Source organism: Scophthalmus maximus, chromosome 15, assembly GCF_022379125.1.
Source record: "Scophthalmus maximus strain ysfricsl-2021 chromosome 15, ASM2237912v1, whole genome shotgun sequence".
NCBI classification, from domain to species: domain Eukaryota; kingdom Metazoa; phylum Chordata; class Actinopteri; order Pleuronectiformes; family Scophthalmidae; genus Scophthalmus; species Scophthalmus maximus.
The window spans coordinates 2320001-2337622 of NC_061529.1; the positions used below are offsets into that span (position 1 = coordinate 2320001).

The following is a 17622-nucleotide window of genomic DNA, read 5'->3' on the forward strand; positions in this document are numbered from 1 at the left end:
CATTTTTTTTTGTTTTAGCTGTGGGTAAGTACTTCAATCTGACTTCCTAATAATGATGCATTTCAGAAACCTGACAACAGATTGTAAAAAATTGTTGGAAATCAAACCAAGTAAAAGAGCTGATTGTATTTCTTCACTCCTTTGAAATCCAGTGGCTGTAGTTTAGGGTCAGAAATGTAATTTCTCTCAGTTTACATTGATAGAAATGATGTCGAGCACATCATAAGTCAGAGAGAAAGCCTACAGTGACGTCATGTTAAATGAAATGCGGCAGCGCAGCGTGGATTTTTGTATTAATTTTAATGGCCCACATCATTAGACAATATTGCAAATTTGAACATCAACTCACTGTATGTCAAAGCAGCGCAGCATCATATCCAGCTGTGGACACTGACTGTGTCAAATTGTCTTATACAGTTCTATTGTATTGTATTGAATTTAATTTTACTTCTTTTTTATTTTATTCTATTCTTATTTTGTGTACCTGTATTCACTCTGTCTTTGGGCTGCTGTAGAGGCCTGCGCGACGAAGCAGGATCTGCGGTTATCAAGGTAACTTCAGGTTCAACTTTGGGTTTTCCCGTCTTACGAAGACGGATCTCTTGTTACTGGTGGTAAATCACAATGGTAACGTGTGGTGCTCCGGAGCGCTCCAAATACGAGATAAGATATCAAAGCCAGTCACAAGTCCAATTACTGACGAATCAGATCACCTGAAAACCACTGTCATCGTTCTACAGGATCCCGACTGGGAGAAAAGAATTGTCCGATTCACGATTGATGTTTAATAAAATCCTGATAGAAAGAGTTTTAAGCCTGGATCCAGACCAATAAACCACCAGATGAATCGCAACTATAAAACATTTAATTTGGATAATTTGAAAATGGAAAAAAAGGCAAAGGTACATGACTGTAGTGTGTACATAAGTATTTGAGTGAAGGAACCACCCGTCTCATAAACCATTGCGGATGCCTTTCCAACGACTTCCATCCAGTCAGAGCCGTCAATGTTACACTTTAGGATTTTAGGTAACGTAGCACTTCTCAATGTATTACTGCGCCAACTCGCGGCGGCAGAGTATCACTCCGCAAATCAGCTGTTTGACTCAAAGCTAACGCGGCGAGTTGCGGGGTAATACATGGCTGAAACACGCTTGAAAAAAAAGGGCAAACTTAAACGTCTGTCTGGCGGAAAACTGAAATAGTGAAAAAATACGTCCTCCAGCATACAATTGAACTGTTTTTGGTTTTTTAGGTAATATTTTAAAACGTTTTCGGGTGGTCCCCTCTGCAAAAGTGGGACTCAGACTTACGCTACTTCCACTTCTCCTCCAAATTCCATTAAATGACATCGCTGATTACCATCTCCATAAGGTAACATGTGAACTATGCATAAGTAACTCTTACAACCCCACTTCAAAATCACTGAACTATCACTTTTAAGCTTCAAGTAATTAACCTTTTTTATGATACACTTCATGTTGAAAGCTTCGCTGGTTCTTAAATCTTCACTTCACCATCACTACCGTACATAGTTTGTATCTGAAATAACAACAGAGCTCTCTGAGTTCCACACGTCTCGTGTGCAGATTTTTTTTATTTTGCAGATTATTCATTTATGTTATTATTTGACACTCTTGTTTAATGTATCCTTGTGGGTCTTGAATGTTTTCTAAGGGTAAATATTAAGATATTCATGCCAAATATTCTGTTTAATGATATTTGTTCAATTAAAAAAATAAAATAAAAAATAAAAAACGTTTGCAGAAGTCTTCCGGTTTGACGCGGAACTATCGGAACTTCCACAAAGTTCCGTTTCCAGAATTTTCTGAGCACGGCGATCTTACGGAGGAGCACCGCCTCAGCAGCAGCTCCGGAGGCTTCTAGAAACAACGTGCACCGGGACAGTCAACCGGCAAACTCCCCCGCTCCTCCGCCCCACGCACGTTTCACGTTATCATCGTTTTTAAAGAAAAATTGACTAGCAGCTAAATGGCTAAGTGGGGCGAAGGGGACCCTCGCTGGATCGTGGAGGAGCGAGCCGATGCGACGAATGTCAACAACTGGCACTGGTGAGACGCGACGAGGGGACGCCGACAGCTAGTTAGCCCGCTAATGCTAATGCTAATGCTAACACCTCACACACACTGAGCTTCTTTTTTTTCTTTATTACCAAACTACAGCTCTAATTTTTTTTTAATTCATCCACCTCTGCGTGTCTGTAAGTGTCTCTTCCACGGACAAACCTCCGCGTTTCATATTTAATATCAATAAAGAGAAAAGTGTCAGAGTTAGCCGAGCTAGCTCCTCGGGTTAGCTTCGTTTGTGGCTAGTTGCTTTAGCTTCCGATGCGTGTGTTGGGAGGTCGTGATCGCGTCGCTCTCTTGTCCGTTACAACACGTGTTATCAGTGTTATAACGTGTTAAATATCGCCTTATTAATGTCAACATGTTTCGTTTGTTCCTTTATAAAACACGTGAGCTAGCCCCACTATCAACGTGACTGTAGATTGTGATCTGGAAGTTTGTATCTCTGCTAATTAAGGATCCAGATTTCGATGGTGTGACGCTTGCTCCTGTTTTATTATGAGTTCTCTGATAGATGAATAAATATAGAAATAGAATGACTGATTATTTGATTGATAGAGCCATTCAACATTTACACACCACACACACCAGTGAGACTGTAGTGTCAGACTGGATCATCTCCACCACTTTATACATATTTCTGTATTTATTATAAGAGCTTTTATAATAATTGTGTTAACTACATTTTATTTTATTGCTTCGTAACGTTACTATACTTTCACATGCTGTCATGGCAGCCAGGTATTAAGATAAGATCAGATAAACCTTTATTCGTCTCACATTTGGGAATTAATTAATTAATTAATTATTAAATTGCAGTCTGTCTGGTATTAAAAAAGATTTTAAATAATCTCAAATAAAAACTATTCAAATTGGTATATGGTATATTTAATATGGTATTAACTGATACGTTGAAGACATTTAGTCTCAAATTGTGGGCAAATTTTAGATTAATTGTTTGAGGTTAATTGTTGACATTTAAAATGAATTAAAAAAGTAAAATATCCTTGACTGGTCAGGAGTTCTTGCCATATTGTGTCAGCTTGGGATCCTCCAGCTCTGAACATGCCTTCAAGTGGAATTGGTCAAACGAATATTATATCACCCAGACAAACCTCAGAAGCAGTGGATGTTTAGAAAATTGCGTCAAAACCGTATGGAGGACATGATGATGAAAGAAGGAATAGACCGTGACGCTGATTCAACATTGTTTGAATGTAGAAGAAGAAAAATTAAAATTCTCATCACTGTCGTTTCTTGTCAGGACCGAACGAGACGCGACAAACTGGTCGTCGGACAAATTGAAAGCGCTGCTGCTCGGGCTGAGCGTGGAGAACGACGAGGGGAGCTGCGAGGTGACGGAGGTCAGCAAGGTGGAGGGAGAGGCGTCGATCAACAACCGCAAAGGGAAACTCATCTTCTTTTACGAATGGACCCTGAAGGCTACTTGGACCGGTGAGCAGAAGACTCAGGCTACCGTTTGCTTTGGGTTGTGTTTATAAAGTTGGTCATCTGCTAACAATGTCAGAGGAAACTAACAGGAAACTAACCTCATTACCGGCCTGCTGCAGTTGTTTGTCTTTACATATTTCATGTCTTTTTAAAAATAGCACAGATCGTGGCTAAAAAAACACCAGTGAGCGTCTGATCAAACATGTGTCTTCACATCTTTGTCATAATCAGTAAAGAAAGATGTTTGTGTCTGCAAACTTATTCCCTTTGTCTTCCCAGGAAAGTCAAAATTGGGAGTCGAGTACAAAGGAACCATTGAAGTTCCAAATCTCTCTGATGAAAACGACATGGAGGATCTTGATGTGAGTTTTTCCACCACGTGACTCGGCATGTGTGAAGAGTGATTCTGACTGACGGAGGCAGCGTGGAAACAGTGTGGTGATGCTCCGTCCTCCTGTGATCTGTGTCTAGATTTCTGTGTCGCTGAACAAAGACGAACCCGAAACGCCTCTGACCCACCTGATGAGGACGAAAGGAGCCGAGCAGATCCGCGAAACCCTGGGAAGCTACGTGGGCTATTTAAAAACAGGCGAGTGAAACTAGATGCATTTAGTCTTTCTTGGATTTTGAAATTCAATCAGAATAAAACACCCACACTCAGAAATATGTGATCTTGTGTGGATGTACTGTATATACTTGTCTTGAAAACGTCTGTCAGAACTAGTAATAACTATCAGTTCTCTCAGCACTTTAAGATTAAACTCTTTGTATTTGTTTTCAGAGGATTATGAATTTTAAATTGTTTTATTTCCTCTTCTTTTCCTGGCAGAGTTCACTCAGGGAATGATCCTGCCAACGGCCAACGGCATGGCCAAGCTGCAGTCCACGTCACAGTCCAAAGCCAAGGTGGATAAAACTCAGGTCAGTAGCAGACACAAAGAAACTGACTGTAACAGTAATGTGCTGGTGTTTTTACTCGATCTTCAGCCTCACGTGACTTTGGTTCTTTGTTCTGTTCTTGATAGATTTCCTCCTCAGGCAGCACGGCTGCTCCGGTCAACACCGGCGTCAAGATCCCCACCTGCAAATTCAGCATGAGGGAAAAGTTCCTCACCTCACCAGCTGATCTCTACAGGGTCTTCCTCCACCAGGAGGTGAGCTCCACCCGCCCAACACCAGCATCCGCTTTTTAGCCCCAGAAACTTTGTTTCCTCTCCCTTCCACCTGGTGGCGAAGACGATCCAAAAATGATGTCGCTATATGAATTCTGGCTTCAACAGTTAATCGATTAGTAATCGACGACTACATTAATCAGCAACTATTTTAACTGTAATTGATTAATCTGTTCAAGTAGTTTTTGTGGGGGAAAAAAGATTCTCTGATTTCGGCTTCTTACATGTGAATATTGTCTGGTTTCTTTGCTCCTCTGAGACAGTAAACTGAATATCTTTGGTGTGTGGACAAAACAAAACATCATCTTAGAATTTGTGAAAACAATACTTGTTTGGGGCTTAAAAATAATTTCCTGGAACTGAGTTTAGACTGGAAACGGTGAAAACGCAGCTAATTATTCAACAATTCTTCTAAGAAAGAGACATTACACAAACACAACACAGATTTGATTTGTCGTCGCCTGATCAGTGTTCAGTTTCCGCTGTCGTCTGACTGACGGTTGTTTTTGTCATCGTGGTGCAGATGGTGCAGGCGTTCACTCACGCTCCGGCCTCGGTGGAAGGAGAGAAGGGCGGAAAGTTCCGTCTGCTAGAAGGAAACGTTTTCGGTGAATTCACAGAGCTGGTGAGACTAAAACAATATTGAATATTTAAACAACCTCAGATTATTTGATGATAAATTTTTATTAATGATTTCATCTTTTCCCTCCAGATACCCGATGAGAAAATAATTATGAAGTGGAGGTATAACAACTGGCCCTCTGGTATGTTCATTTCTTTCTTTATTATTTCTTTCATATTAACCAGTAATATTCTAATACAGCAGGACATAGTCCGCTTGAATAAGAATTTAAGATATTTTACTCAAGTTATTTAAACGGTAAAAATACCCAAAAAATGTCATGTCTTATTTGCTTTAATAATTCAAAATTTTCCCCGTCAAAAAGCAAAACATCATGTCGGTTGTTTGGTGAAACACGATCGACATCTTCCACCATTTTATGGACCAAAGAACTAATCGATAATGAAAATAATCTTTAGCTGCAGCTCCAATCTCTAGTAATTTTTTGCATAATGCTCCGGTCAAACAAACTTACAAATGAGAATTAAAAACTTTGGTGTCTCATGTTGTTTAACTTGTGACGCGTGACGGTACATGTGACTGTGTCCTTTGGCCCACAGAGCACTACGCCACCATCACCATGACCTTCCTGGACCGGAGCAGCGAGACGGAGCTGAAGGTGGAGTGTCGGGGCGTCCCGGACCACGAGGAGGACCGGACGAAAGAGGGCTGGAAGAGATACTACTTCGAGGCTATCAAACAGACTTTTGGCTACGGAGCGCGGCTCTTCTGAAGACATAAGGGGTTTATTACTGTTTGTGCCGTTTCTCCTTCTCGGATTTTCAAAACTTGGTGTCCTTCAATATCTCTGTGGCACAAAAAGACGACGACGTCCCCTGATTAAAAATCATAGCGCGAGTTAAGAAAACGAAAAGAGACGAACGCGGGCAGGCCGACTGGCCGCCCGTCGATGAGTGTAAATGTTTTAATTTCTGAACATATATTTAAAATCTAGGCTTGTTTTCTTCTCCACTTCAGTATTTCCGTTCAGTTGGTCGTAGGAGTGTGAGCGGACTGTGCCTCTGGGGAAAAAAAACGAGGAATGAAATAAAGCAAAGAAATAATCTGTTGAACCACTAATGCAAATTGGCCTCTACTTCTATAAATATGTAATTATTACAAGAGTGAAAAATGAATGGTTTGTTTTTCTTTTATTTAGGGGAAGAAGAAAAAAAGATGTTGAGTTGAAAATTAATGTTTTCTTATTCTCTTTTTTTTTTTTTTACTTAATTTTTCTCTTTACGTGTAACTGTAGTGACAATGCATGTTAAAGGCGAAACTGTCCGACGGAGGAATGACCCACTGGATTTGAAGCTCACGCGTGAAGTCTGTCTTTTGTCGCTAAGCAGTACTGTACCTTCAGTTGTGTCACATTCATACTTGATTTCATGCACGTTACGTTCAAGCAAATGTTTGCAGTGTCGGATCATGAAAAGCATTTCACTTCCTTCAGCAGGTAGCTAGCGTAGCAGCTAATGAGATGTTTGGTTTTTTTGCTCTATTTGGCATCAAAATGAACATTTCCAGTTAAAAAAGGAACTTTTTAGAACGCAAAGCGTCTATTTATTCATCATTTCATCTCTCGCGCTGTAAGAAGATTAGTTTCTCGGAATAAAACCAATCCCTGTACGTGTGTGTATTCATTTGTTTCTATTTATGTGAGCACATCTTTTAACTTGGTCTCATTAAAGTTGTCAAGTCAGAAAAGTGGAAATTAACTTATTTATTCAGACTTATTATTTTTACATTTCATATTCCAATGTTTTCTGCCTTAAAAATATTAATTTACAAGTGCTTTTTTTTTAAAAGACAAAAATGAAAACGCTGAAAACAGACCACACACGGTCGCTGTTCAGCAAAGGAAGCACTTAGTTTGGTCACTGCAGGTCACATTGATAAGAAAAGAGAATCACTAGAGAATCAAATTACAGTAAAACATAAAGATGGTGTCTGAAAAACTAATATTTGAACAAAATGTACAAAAACCATGGACATCATATCCTATGATCTAATAATCAACATTCAACCACAAAACAAAGTGTTAAATGGGCTTCACAAATAGTTGAACAAAAATCCCCCAATTGCACAATTTAAATATTTTCTCCATGTCTTCCTGCAACACGTATGCTTCAAACTAAACTAATAACAAAAAGCCACATCTCTTCTTTCTTTCTGACAAAAATCAAATCAAATCCAAAATACTGTATTTTATCAGGCAAAAGTCAAACAAAGTCAATAACTTAAATAAATATTTTTGCCCCCAAAACAACATCTATTTCGACGTCCGTGATTCCTGGTTACAGTGAATATCACTTTTTCTCTGACAATGACCAGAACCAGTAAATAAATAAATAAAGACAAAGTTTATGAACGATAATGAAATGATTGAAGTTCCTCTCACGGTCATAAGCAGATGTAGAGCTCCGACTCCTGGAGGAGGGAGAGGAAGTGAGTCACGAACCAGAAATAATAATAATAATAATGGAAACACTAATATTAATGTTATTCAACATTATGACTTTTCTCTGATGCTAAGAACTTGAGGACAGTACAATATTTTTTAGTCTGTTTTCAGGTGTAATGAACATTTCAGCCTCACGGGGGCGCAAACTGCTGAAGTGCTACTGTGTAAAACGTCTATACTGTATGAGAAAACTAATATGAGCAACAGAAGATGATTTTGATCCGTGTTTTTTGTTGTATCAATGTAAAATGATTAAAAATACAAATTGTTTTTTTTGGAGTGTGATCTTCTGGGGGTACGTACACTGGAGCTGGACTCGTCCGAGGCGACGCTCCTTCTCGGCGCCACTTCGACCACGTCGGTCGTCTTTTTGACGGAGTGTTCACTCTGTTTGGTTCTGGAAAACAACAACGGGGAGACTTGAACAGAAAATAAATCAACTGTCTGATAATCGGTGAATAGTTTCAGTCATTTTTCAAGCAAGAAACAATAAATATTCTCAGAAATGTTAAATGTCTTTTTTGGTCTTCGACACTTGGTTGAACAAAATCAGAAGTTTGAAGATAAATATTAATTTAACTAATCAAATGAAAACTGCAACCACATAGTAGATACAAAGAAAAAGATCTTCTTGGACTCTTTTCCCCCCAAATTTGTGTAATTTAGAACAAATAAAAGTAGAATCTTTTTTTTGATATTTTGATGTATACGTCACTTCCTTGTGGTTTAGATTCTAAATGGAACAGTGAAATCAGTCGAACGCTCCGGTCTCTACCTGTACAACGGCCACATACTCAGGCCTCTGTTGTCCCTCTGGGCCGCAGTAGACGTCGCTCGCTCCGCCGCCTCTTTCAGGAAGTGGAAGAGCTTTTCCGACTCGATGCACTGCTTCCTGAAAAATGAACACACGGTGCGCACAAGTTTTCAAACTCTTGATCCGAATTCTTACTACATAATTAATGCACGTTGAGAATGTACCGCTGAAGAAGGAACGTTTTGTGGAAATTGTCCGTCTTTAGTTTTTTTAAATGTTTGTGTTCGCTGTGAAATGTAAATGTGCGGATTTGGAGGAAAATGTCAATCTTCAGAACGTTGTCTTGTTTTGTTTCTGTGAGTGGGACAGTGAACACACCACAGCCAAATTAGTTTTCGTATTTAATTTGCATTCACATAAAAGTGGTGCAGACTTATTTATCAAGTCAGCAGAGCTACAGAAGAAAACCAGTCGGACAGTGTGTGTGTGTGTGTGTGTGTGTGTGTGTGTGTGTGTGTGTGTGTGTTTGTGTGTATACTGTATGACGTGGAAGACACAAGACAAAGCAAGTTTCTTCGTATATTACAGATCGTTCCGTCGTACCTGTGTGCAGGTGGAGCGGCGGACTTTACTCACATGTGAGCCACAGACATGACAGTGCTCGGCTTGGACTGAGTGACCAGACAGGTTTTGGTCAACAGGGTCTTCAGGAACATCTCCAGCGCCCGAGCTGATCTCTGCTGATCAGGACTCCACAACAACACACAGACACACACACACACACACACACACACACACACCTACCTACACACACTTACAGTCACTGATCCTGGAAAAAACTAATTTTATCACCTGCAGATGCTTTTTTAGGAGGTTTATGTTTTTCAACCAAACTTGGTGGGAGGGATGGGGTGTGGGCCTTGGCCTGGGAATAACCCATTTAATCCGGTTAGTTTCCGTTATCACGAGTGTTTAAAAAATAAAATGTCCAAATCTTTGCTCAAGTAAAGTACCGTTTAAAAAGAACCATTAGAAGGTGACAGTGGATTCAGCTCAAACTTTGAGAACAAAGGTTTTGATTTTGAGACGGAGTCACTCCATGCCATGTGTTAGAGGGGCTCAGGTGGAGGGACCACAACTCCCAGCATGCCCAGCGATACTTCACTGAAAACAAGGGACAGCAATAAAAAAACAAAACAAAAAAAAAACAACAACTGATGATGAAAGTTTTTGCACTTGAACGCACCATCCCAGCTGATGCTGTGTAAACCTGCAGCAGGTTTTTGAAAAGGATACCGATGATCACAGGCACCGCCATCGCAATCCTCCCCACCTCCACGTCCTTCTGCATAATCTTCTTGATGCGACTCTGGACACGAAACAAAACAAAGCAAAATGTATATTAGATATTTCATACTGACTTTACAACAAAGTTAGGATGCTGCATTCATGCGCTCCTCGTAAACTCCTGCTCCCTTCATCTGAAGTGTAATGCACTCAACATGTAGGACTTTTCAGCTAAGCTGAGGGGAAAAAACAAGATAGGAATCGTGTCAATTAAATTTAAATTAAATGTCTGGGCCCTTGCTGGGTGCACCTTTACACACGGTCCCTGACTTCACTTGTCCCTTCTGCCTGTGAACTCGCGGCTCGAACGAGGTTTTAAGATGAAAACGTTTCAACAGGTAAAAAAAACAAAAACATTTGCTGTGCAGGATCAGTAAAACTTTCTAACCTCTTACTTTCTTATAGCCTCTTTGAATGTCTGAATAACAGTTGACAGTTTTACTTTTTCGGCGATAGGCAAAGATTTCCGACAGCCCCTGAAGGCAACAGGCGCTAAACAAATGAGCGGAGCTAGAAGCTAGCAGTTAGCATTTAGCAGTTAGCATGTAGCAGTTAGCATGTAGCATGTAGCATGTAGCCCCGTCACCAGCGCTTTTCTCGCCGCTTTGCTGAACCGGAAGGAGGTGACTACTCACAGGAGGGAACCGTACGTTATATCTCCTCTTGTGTCCGGGCATGTTCCTCGCGTCAGTCGTCTCGACTCGGTCACATCGTTCATGTTTTCACCGCAAACCGCCGCCGGGTCCATTTGTTTACCTTTAGCGGGAAGACACCTGATCAAAAAAAGGAAAACCACACAGCACACAGAGGGACACACCTGAGGTCAAGGCCCGTGACCCCGGCGATGACGTCACGACCCGGCCCATCGCTAATTGACTAAATCATATGATACAAAATTTAAAAGTGTGCAATACTTTCAGTTTCAATGCAGTTTCAAGATTATTGTCTGTGCAATGTCAACATCTTCCATGTGTGTGCGCATGTATATATGTTTATGTACATATAATGTGCAAAAGGGGAATTATGATGATTACTAAATGTCCAGTTTACATAGTAAATATCCTAATTATATGATATATATATATATATATATATATATATCCTGATGAAATTGCAAATGTCCAGTTTACATTATAAATATCATACTTACATGATATATATATATATATATATATTCATTACATGGTTAATGTCTTGTTTACATTGTAAATTTCCTGTTTACATTGCATGTATCATTGCTACTTTTATATTTTCTTATATTTATAATGCATGTTTACTTCTATATCACTTTTTACTGATGGAAGACACAGGCATTACTCGGAGCTTCAAAGTTCAAAGATAAGATTCATAATTATTTACTGCAAAGGTTATTTATGAAGCTTCAAAGCAGCAGGTCCAAACTCTTTATTATTATTCGTCTTTTCTTTTCGGGAGAACGACAGAAACATGCTCCAGTGTTTGCTGTGTGTAGTCTGTGTATTTGCCTCATGTCGTGTCAACGGTAGGTGATAAAAACACTTTAACTGACTCTTTTAATTTGATGTTTTATAGCCCATGGTGTCTTCTACAGCTCGCATTTAAACAAGTCTCTGACCAGGATGTGATATTAAATATGTCTAATTCTTCTTACCTCTTTCAGGCCACACACCGAGCGGAGGAGACGACTACTTCAACCAGGTATTGTCTCCGTTTAAACTGCTGTTTTACTGTTCTATCAGTCTGGATGAGTCAAATCAATGTCTAATGCACGAAGAAAAACAAAACAAAATGCAAAATAACTTCAGTCTCAGCTCAGTTGAGATCCAACAACCCTCCAGTCAAAAACTCGTCTGTCTTTACTGCACATTAAGAGAGTGAACATTTCTTTTTCTTTCCCCTGCAGTATGTTTTGGGAACAGATTTTCTTCATCGTCGTCTTCATCCGATGTTCAACTGCCCAGATATGAGTCCGTCTCCAACAGTCCCCACCTCAGGTGACTGTCACTTCTTATACCTGCTCAGAAAAGTGACTCCTCTGCCTCATATATGACTTTTAAAAACCCTTAATGTGTGTGCACGTAAAAGCTGCAAGACATTTCTGGAATTGAAGTAGAAATAGTAACAATTAAGCGTTTTTATCCCTTAGAGAGATGTTGTGCTTGATTAAGCTGCACTGAAGGGTTTTAAAAAAGCCTCACAGTTCTGGTCGTCTTCTTTATTTTTTTTATATGTATTTTATAATTTTTATTTACCTTTTTCTGACTTTTTCTCCTTTCATTCAGTTGAATTTGTCAAAGCTGCAGACGTCAAAGTCATCGCTGCCCTGGGAGACTCTTTAACTGTGAGTGACGTGGTGTTATGTGTTAAAATTATCTTTGAAAATTGATAATTTAATTTGGAACAATATTAGTTAGTTTTGGCATTGAAATCATGGCAGGTTTTGTTGGTTGCAGTGCAGGAAATTGTGGAATAATCTCACCAGTCCTTAAGAAAATACTCAGCTACTTATTAGAGTTTATTGTTTGAGGTTTATTTTCATACTATTTTCCCAATTATAATTTTTTTTCATATTTTCACTTTTATTCATAAAATCTGTATCGTTCAAGACAAACAGGATAAAACAATTGTATCATTACAAATGTAAAAAAAAAGGTGTTACAGGGTTTTAATGTTCTTTTTTTTAGGATATTCTTTTTGTTATAGTCCAGAGAGTCAGTTATCATTATCTGTGTTACTGAGAAAATATCAATATTGTAACAGTATTTCTTTTGAAGGATAATATTAGCTGTATGTGTTTTTATTGCAGACAGCTATTGGTGCCAATGGCTCCACGATTTTATCGGTACCGTTTGAATTCCGTCAAGTGTCGTGGAGGTAAATCAGCTCCGATTCGTCTGAGATCATTGAGTTATGTTTCGTAACCAATGAATAACTTCACCTCAGGTCAGAGGTCATCACGACATAAATTTAAAGTAATTCATAACTCGCTTAAAAAGTTGTTTGTTTTTGCAACATCTGCGTCCGAGTTCAGTGACGATAATTAGCCTTGTCTTATCTAAACCGGTCAGATTATAAATACTGATTTATATAATGAGGTTTTATTGATTATGACTCATTCTTTTATTGCTGTGACTTTCCTTCCTGTCTCCGCAGCATCGGAGGTTACGGGACGTATCAAAATGTCATCACACTGGCCAGTGAGTCCGGCTGCAGTTTAAAGAAAATAATAAGTACAGCGTCAACAACGCAGGAATAATCTACACTGAGTTTCATTTATTTCTGAAAACAATCTGTTTCCTCGTCTCGGTTTTGTTTTAACAGACATTTTTAAGCTCTTCAATCCCGAGCTGCTGGGTCCGTCCCCGGTGAGGACGATGCACGGTCGCCCCGCAACCGTCAACGAGACCGGCTTCAACTTCGCCGTCACCGGGCACAACACGCTGTGAGACTCTGGTGTTCTCCTTCTGTCTCTGTTTCCTCTTGGTGGAGCTTCTTCTTTCAGTTCAGCTTTCAATGCAACTCAACTGTGATTATACAATTTCCATCTTTCTTTATCTATATACTTGCATCTTAACATACCTATATTTTTTTAAACAAATGTTTATATTTTACATATTCTTATTTGGTTTATATTTATATATATTGTAATTAAAAAAAAAAAAACGAAACCCAATTTCCCCCTGTGGGTTTAAATAAAGTCAGATTTATTTGTAAATGTAATTTTTATTTAACAGGATTTGAGCCAAAGGAAAAGCAGGACAAGTATTGGGTGAAAATAATAAGTTGTGCAATGAAAGAATTGAAAAACACAGCAAGAAAAAAAAGGATATAAAAGACAGGGGATAGGATGAAAAAATATGATTAAATGATATGATGGCAGATATGAACAGAATCACGAGATAGAATCATTCTGATTTAACAGACGGGTTAAAATGGTCAGATTTTAAATGAGATTTTTTTCAAAAAGCTTTTGGGCAGCAAATGTGTTACATATCAAAACATGGAAAGTTTTAATATAAAAAGTCAAGAAAATCCTTTGCAAAATTTCCTTTTTCACGTTTTCACAATTTCCACCACAGATTTAGTCTGATGAGAAACGTCCGTATCTTCCAGAGCTCAAAGATTAGAGCGATTACAGCTGCAAATGATTTGATTGATATATGATGATTTACTGTTTTATTGATGTTGATAAAAAAAAACTGTGTTTGTGTGTTTGTCCCGCAGGAACGTCTCGGATCAGATAAGACACATGATAGACACGTTCAAGTCTTATCCGGTAAGTCCCAGGTTCCAACCTTTCAAAAGACAATTTAAAAATCTTAATTTTTAATCGTCAGTATCAGAACCAAAGAGAATGACGCAAAATGTTTCCCCTTCAGGGCCTAAACTTCCGGGACGACTGGAAGGTGGTGACGATGCTGATCGGCATGAACGACATCTGTGATTACTGTAAAGACAAGGTCAAATACCTATTCAGCTCTTTTAGTTACTTTTAATTACTTGTGGTTACTGAAATCCGAAATCTCCTCTTTAAAGATGAACTCTCACAGGCTGCAATCTTGCTTTTTGTTCACATCCAGTCTTCTTTAAACTCCTCACTTGGCCTCACCGGTCGAAGCACTGTGATCACAAGCGTCAGTGTCAACGCGCCGTGGCGTTAAAGTCGGGTGCGGTCGCCAGCATAACAAAGTGCGATTCTGTCCGCGCCCTTCAGCGCCGGGCGCCGAGGGGCCAGAGACACACTGCATTACACTCTTTTACAGGCTGTTCTTACCCGGAAGGGGAAATCATAAGGAATATATTTTAGATAAAAGTCGATGCATCTCATTCTGTTGTGTTCAAACTCTCCACAGACTTTGTTCTCCCCCGACAACTTCATCCACTACATGACAGACGCTCTGGACATGATGATGAATGAGGTAAAATTGTGTAACTCAAAGAAATGAAAAGCAGAGGGCCGACACACACACACACACACACACACACACACACACACACACACACACACACACACACACACACACACTCACACATTTTCTGACTTTGTGGCGACGTTGTGATGACGTCATTCCTACCATATGATCGTGAATGAGTTTTCATTCTATTGAAGCTTTAGGCCGTCTTCATAGTTCCATAGGCAAATGCATGACGTCATTTCTTGACTTCTTCACGACATCACTTATCAGAGGACATCATGTGACGGGGGAGTAGTTTTCTGATTGTCCATTGCTCCATTGTTTGCAGAGCCGTCTTCTCTGACCGTGTCTTTGTCTGCATCTTATCGTCCTGGAGCGATGAAGTATGACGGTGGACATGCAAATCATTTTGAAGCCGTGGTGAAAGTTGTGATCTGGTTTCAGATCCCCAGGACCATCGTGAACGTGGTGCAGATTCTTCACATGAAGCCTCTCAGAGAAGTTCAGAGACCGACACTCGGCTGTCAGCTTCAAAAGTTAGTGATCAGATCTTCATCTGTAAAATTAGTTATAGATTTATACCAAGCTGTTATTTTCTCCTTGAGAACAGAAATGTTCCTTAAATACTATGAACTGTTCAGTCTGATTTGTTCATATTTACCTATTAAAGAGATTTATTAATCATCATATTAAAATATTTCATACAATCAAACTTATTCCTGATTATATAGTGTAGTGTATCTTAACACACCGTAGTATTTCATCATATACATACTGTAGTATTACATTATAAACACACACTTTAGTGTTCATCATATGCATACTGTAGTATGTCATTATATACATACAGTAGAATTTCATTTTATACATACAGTAGTGTCATCATATACATACTGTAGTATTCGATCATATAAATAGTGTAGTATTTCATTTTATACATACCGTGGTATTTCATTGTGATAATGTGTTAATTTGACGAAATGATAATCTAGTTTTGGGATAATCTGATAATGTGTTAATCTGGTGAGACGATAATCCAGCTGCATGATTATGTAATATGATAATGTGTTAACCTGATGAAATAATATTCCAGTCGCAGGATAATCTGATAATGTGTTAACCTGGTGAGACGATAATCCAGTTGCATGATTATGTAATATGATAATGTGTCAACCTGATGAAATAATATTCCAGTCGCAGGATAATCTGATAATGTGTTAACCTGATGAAATGATAATCTAGTTGTGTGATAATGTGTTAACCTGATGAAATTATAATCTAGTTGTGTGATAATCTGATAATGTGTTAACCTGGTGAAATGATAATCCACCAGTGTAATAATCCGATAATCTCCTCACAGAAGTTTCTGCTCTTGTCTGGTTCTACCTGAAGAAAACTCCCCTGAACTGAACGAGCTGGTTGAGATTAACCACGAATTCCAGGTGTGTGTTTGTTCAGTGGTGTGTAGTTCTATTATTAGAACCTGTGTTATTATTTGTTTTTTTCTGTCTGTTTTCTTTGATCCATGATAAAAATGATAAAGTCACATTTTCTTAATGAGGCCGTCCACCAAGATGTGGCTGTCAAACAAGTAATTTGAATGTTATCGACACAATTATAGTTATGAGACGTTGCCTTGTACTAACATTTATCTGCTCCGTTGTTCGTAGAGAAAATTAGAGAAGCTTCTGCACAGCGACCGGTTCTTCAAACAGGACTTTGCCGTTGTTCTGCAACCGTATTTAGAGAAATCAGAACCACCCAGACTTCCTGTGAGTCTCAGGCTCAGACGGTCTAATTTTAAACTCTCTTTCTTTAGAATGTTGTCTTTTATGAACTCATAACTTTTCTGTCTGGACTTTCAGAATGGGACACTTGACTTGAGCTTCTTCACGGCAGATTGTTTCCATTTCAGGGTGAAGGGACACGAGGAGCTGGCTAAGGGGCTGTGGAACAACATGGTGAGTCGGACCGTCCCTCAGACGTAAATCGCACCGACACCGATTCTCTAAATGCATCTGAGTGTTTCCTTCAGTTCCAGCCCGAAGGAGGCAAAGAGTCGATAAAGTCGTTCACAGAGCCGGTGAAACTCATCTGCCCACCGGAGGTACGGTACGAGACGACTGACACATTAAAGGGTTTTTCATGTTCATTAAATAAAAGTTATGGGCTGAGCATATATATTTTTTTAACTTTTTTTCCCGCAGGCGCATCCTTACATCTACACCAAACCCAGAGGTGTGTCGTCTGCACCGGCGCTGAAATATTTCTCCACGACGCTGATGATGTCTCTGCTTTCGGTGTTTGTCCTGTTAAATTCACTGTAAATCAACGCAGCACCGTCTGGGTTGAAGGTTTTAATACCTAGAATCATAAAACATAAACACTCAGGGAAGTCTAAAGGGAGGAGGAGGAGGTGTAAATTTTGGAATTAAGACATTAAAAAACTAAGAAATCAGAGAGTACTGTATTTATGATTCTCTAACCCCATCACTGGACAGATTCTTTTCTAAATCTGTATATTCTGTGGTATGATGTGTTTACAAAAATCTTCATGTTGTGACATTTGAAGAATAAAACGTGTTTGAATCGACTCCAGGGTGAGACAGATGAGTCAAAACAAACATCTTCTCTGCCATCGAGCTAAAAACTTGAATTTCTTCTTTTTGTCCCTGTCATATCCTGTAAGTATCGTTGTTGTGTATATGTACGGCTGAACTGTGTATCTGTCTTCTAGATAACAGCACTGGGACAAACTTGCGATCTGAATAGTCTGTGGTGCAAATGATCTGAATAAACTTAAACTGACATAACTATATATATATATAT

The 17622-nt window shown here is 39.1% G+C and overlaps 4 protein-coding genes across 12 annotated transcripts in view; 2 read left to right on the forward strand and 2 right to left on the reverse strand.

The window, feature by feature from the left end:
• Positions 1-617, reverse strand: part of cdca4 (cell division cycle associated 4) — a 12689-nt gene extending 12072 nt beyond the window's left edge. Inside the window, exon 1 of one of the 2 annotated variants that reach the window (XM_035609769.2) lies at positions 485-617. The gene's annotated coding sequence lies outside the window, so the exon portion shown is untranslated. The remainder of the gene's footprint in view (positions 1-484) is intronic. The other variant, XM_035609768.2, reaches the window with a different exon arrangement.
• Positions 618-1830: 1213 nt separating this feature from the next.
• Positions 1831-6962, forward strand: ahsa1b (AHA1, activator of heat shock protein ATPase homolog 1b). The gene is made up of 9 exons (XM_035609608.2): positions 1831-2072; positions 3352-3542; positions 3819-3901; positions 4011-4128; positions 4369-4460; positions 4565-4693; positions 5235-5336; positions 5424-5475; positions 5894-6962. Exons 1-9 carry the CDS (start codon positions 1993-1995, stop codon positions 6064-6066), a joined length of 1020 nt encoding a protein of 339 aa, XP_035465501.1. The 5' UTR covers positions 1831-1992; the 3' UTR covers positions 6067-6962.
• A 79-nt stretch (positions 6963-7041) lies between these two features.
• Positions 7042-10723, reverse strand: LOC118285787 (dr1-associated corepressor). Of its 5 annotated transcripts, none has more exons than XM_035609610.2 (6): positions 10534-10723; positions 9848-9920; positions 9188-9281; positions 8592-8689; positions 8101-8194; positions 7042-7763 (listed from the first exon to the last, which is right to left on the reverse strand). In XM_035609610.2, the coding sequence occupies exons 1-6, from the start codon at positions 10573-10575 to the stop codon at positions 7643-7645; spliced, it is 522 nt and encodes a 173-aa protein (XP_035465503.1). In that variant the 5' UTR covers positions 10576-10723; the 3' UTR covers positions 7042-7642. The 5 variants fall into 5 exon arrangements, with proteins under 5 accessions (XP_035465503.1, XP_035465504.1, XP_047193761.1 ...); XM_035609611.2 differs by having other exon boundaries at positions 8573-8689; positions 10534-10719; XM_047337805.1 differs by lacking the exon at positions 10534-10723 and adding an exon at positions 10287-10384.
• On the forward strand, positions 10148-17449 carry LOC118285785 (phospholipase B1, membrane-associated). Of its 4 annotated transcripts, none has more exons than XM_035609607.2 (16): positions 10148-10236; positions 11538-11575; positions 11781-11871; positions 12160-12218; positions 12684-12751; positions 13031-13074; positions 13199-13319; positions 14102-14153; positions 14257-14337; positions 14731-14796; positions 15238-15329; positions 16154-16235; positions 16464-16565; positions 16659-16754; positions 16829-16900; positions 17001-17449. In XM_035609607.2, exons 3-16 carry the CDS (start codon positions 11823-11825, stop codon positions 17118-17120), a joined length of 1104 nt encoding a protein of 367 aa, XP_035465500.2. In that variant the 5' UTR covers positions 10148-10236; positions 11538-11575; positions 11781-11822; the 3' UTR covers positions 17121-17449. The 4 variants fall into 4 exon arrangements, with proteins under 4 accessions (XP_035465500.2, XP_035465499.2, XP_035465498.1 ...); XM_035609606.2 differs by lacking the exon at positions 10148-10236 and adding an exon at positions 10424-10544; XM_035609605.2 differs by lacking the exon at positions 10148-10236 and adding an exon at positions 11225-11399 and having other exon boundaries at positions 16829-16905.
• The last annotated feature ends 173 nt before the right edge of the window (positions 17450-17622 follow it).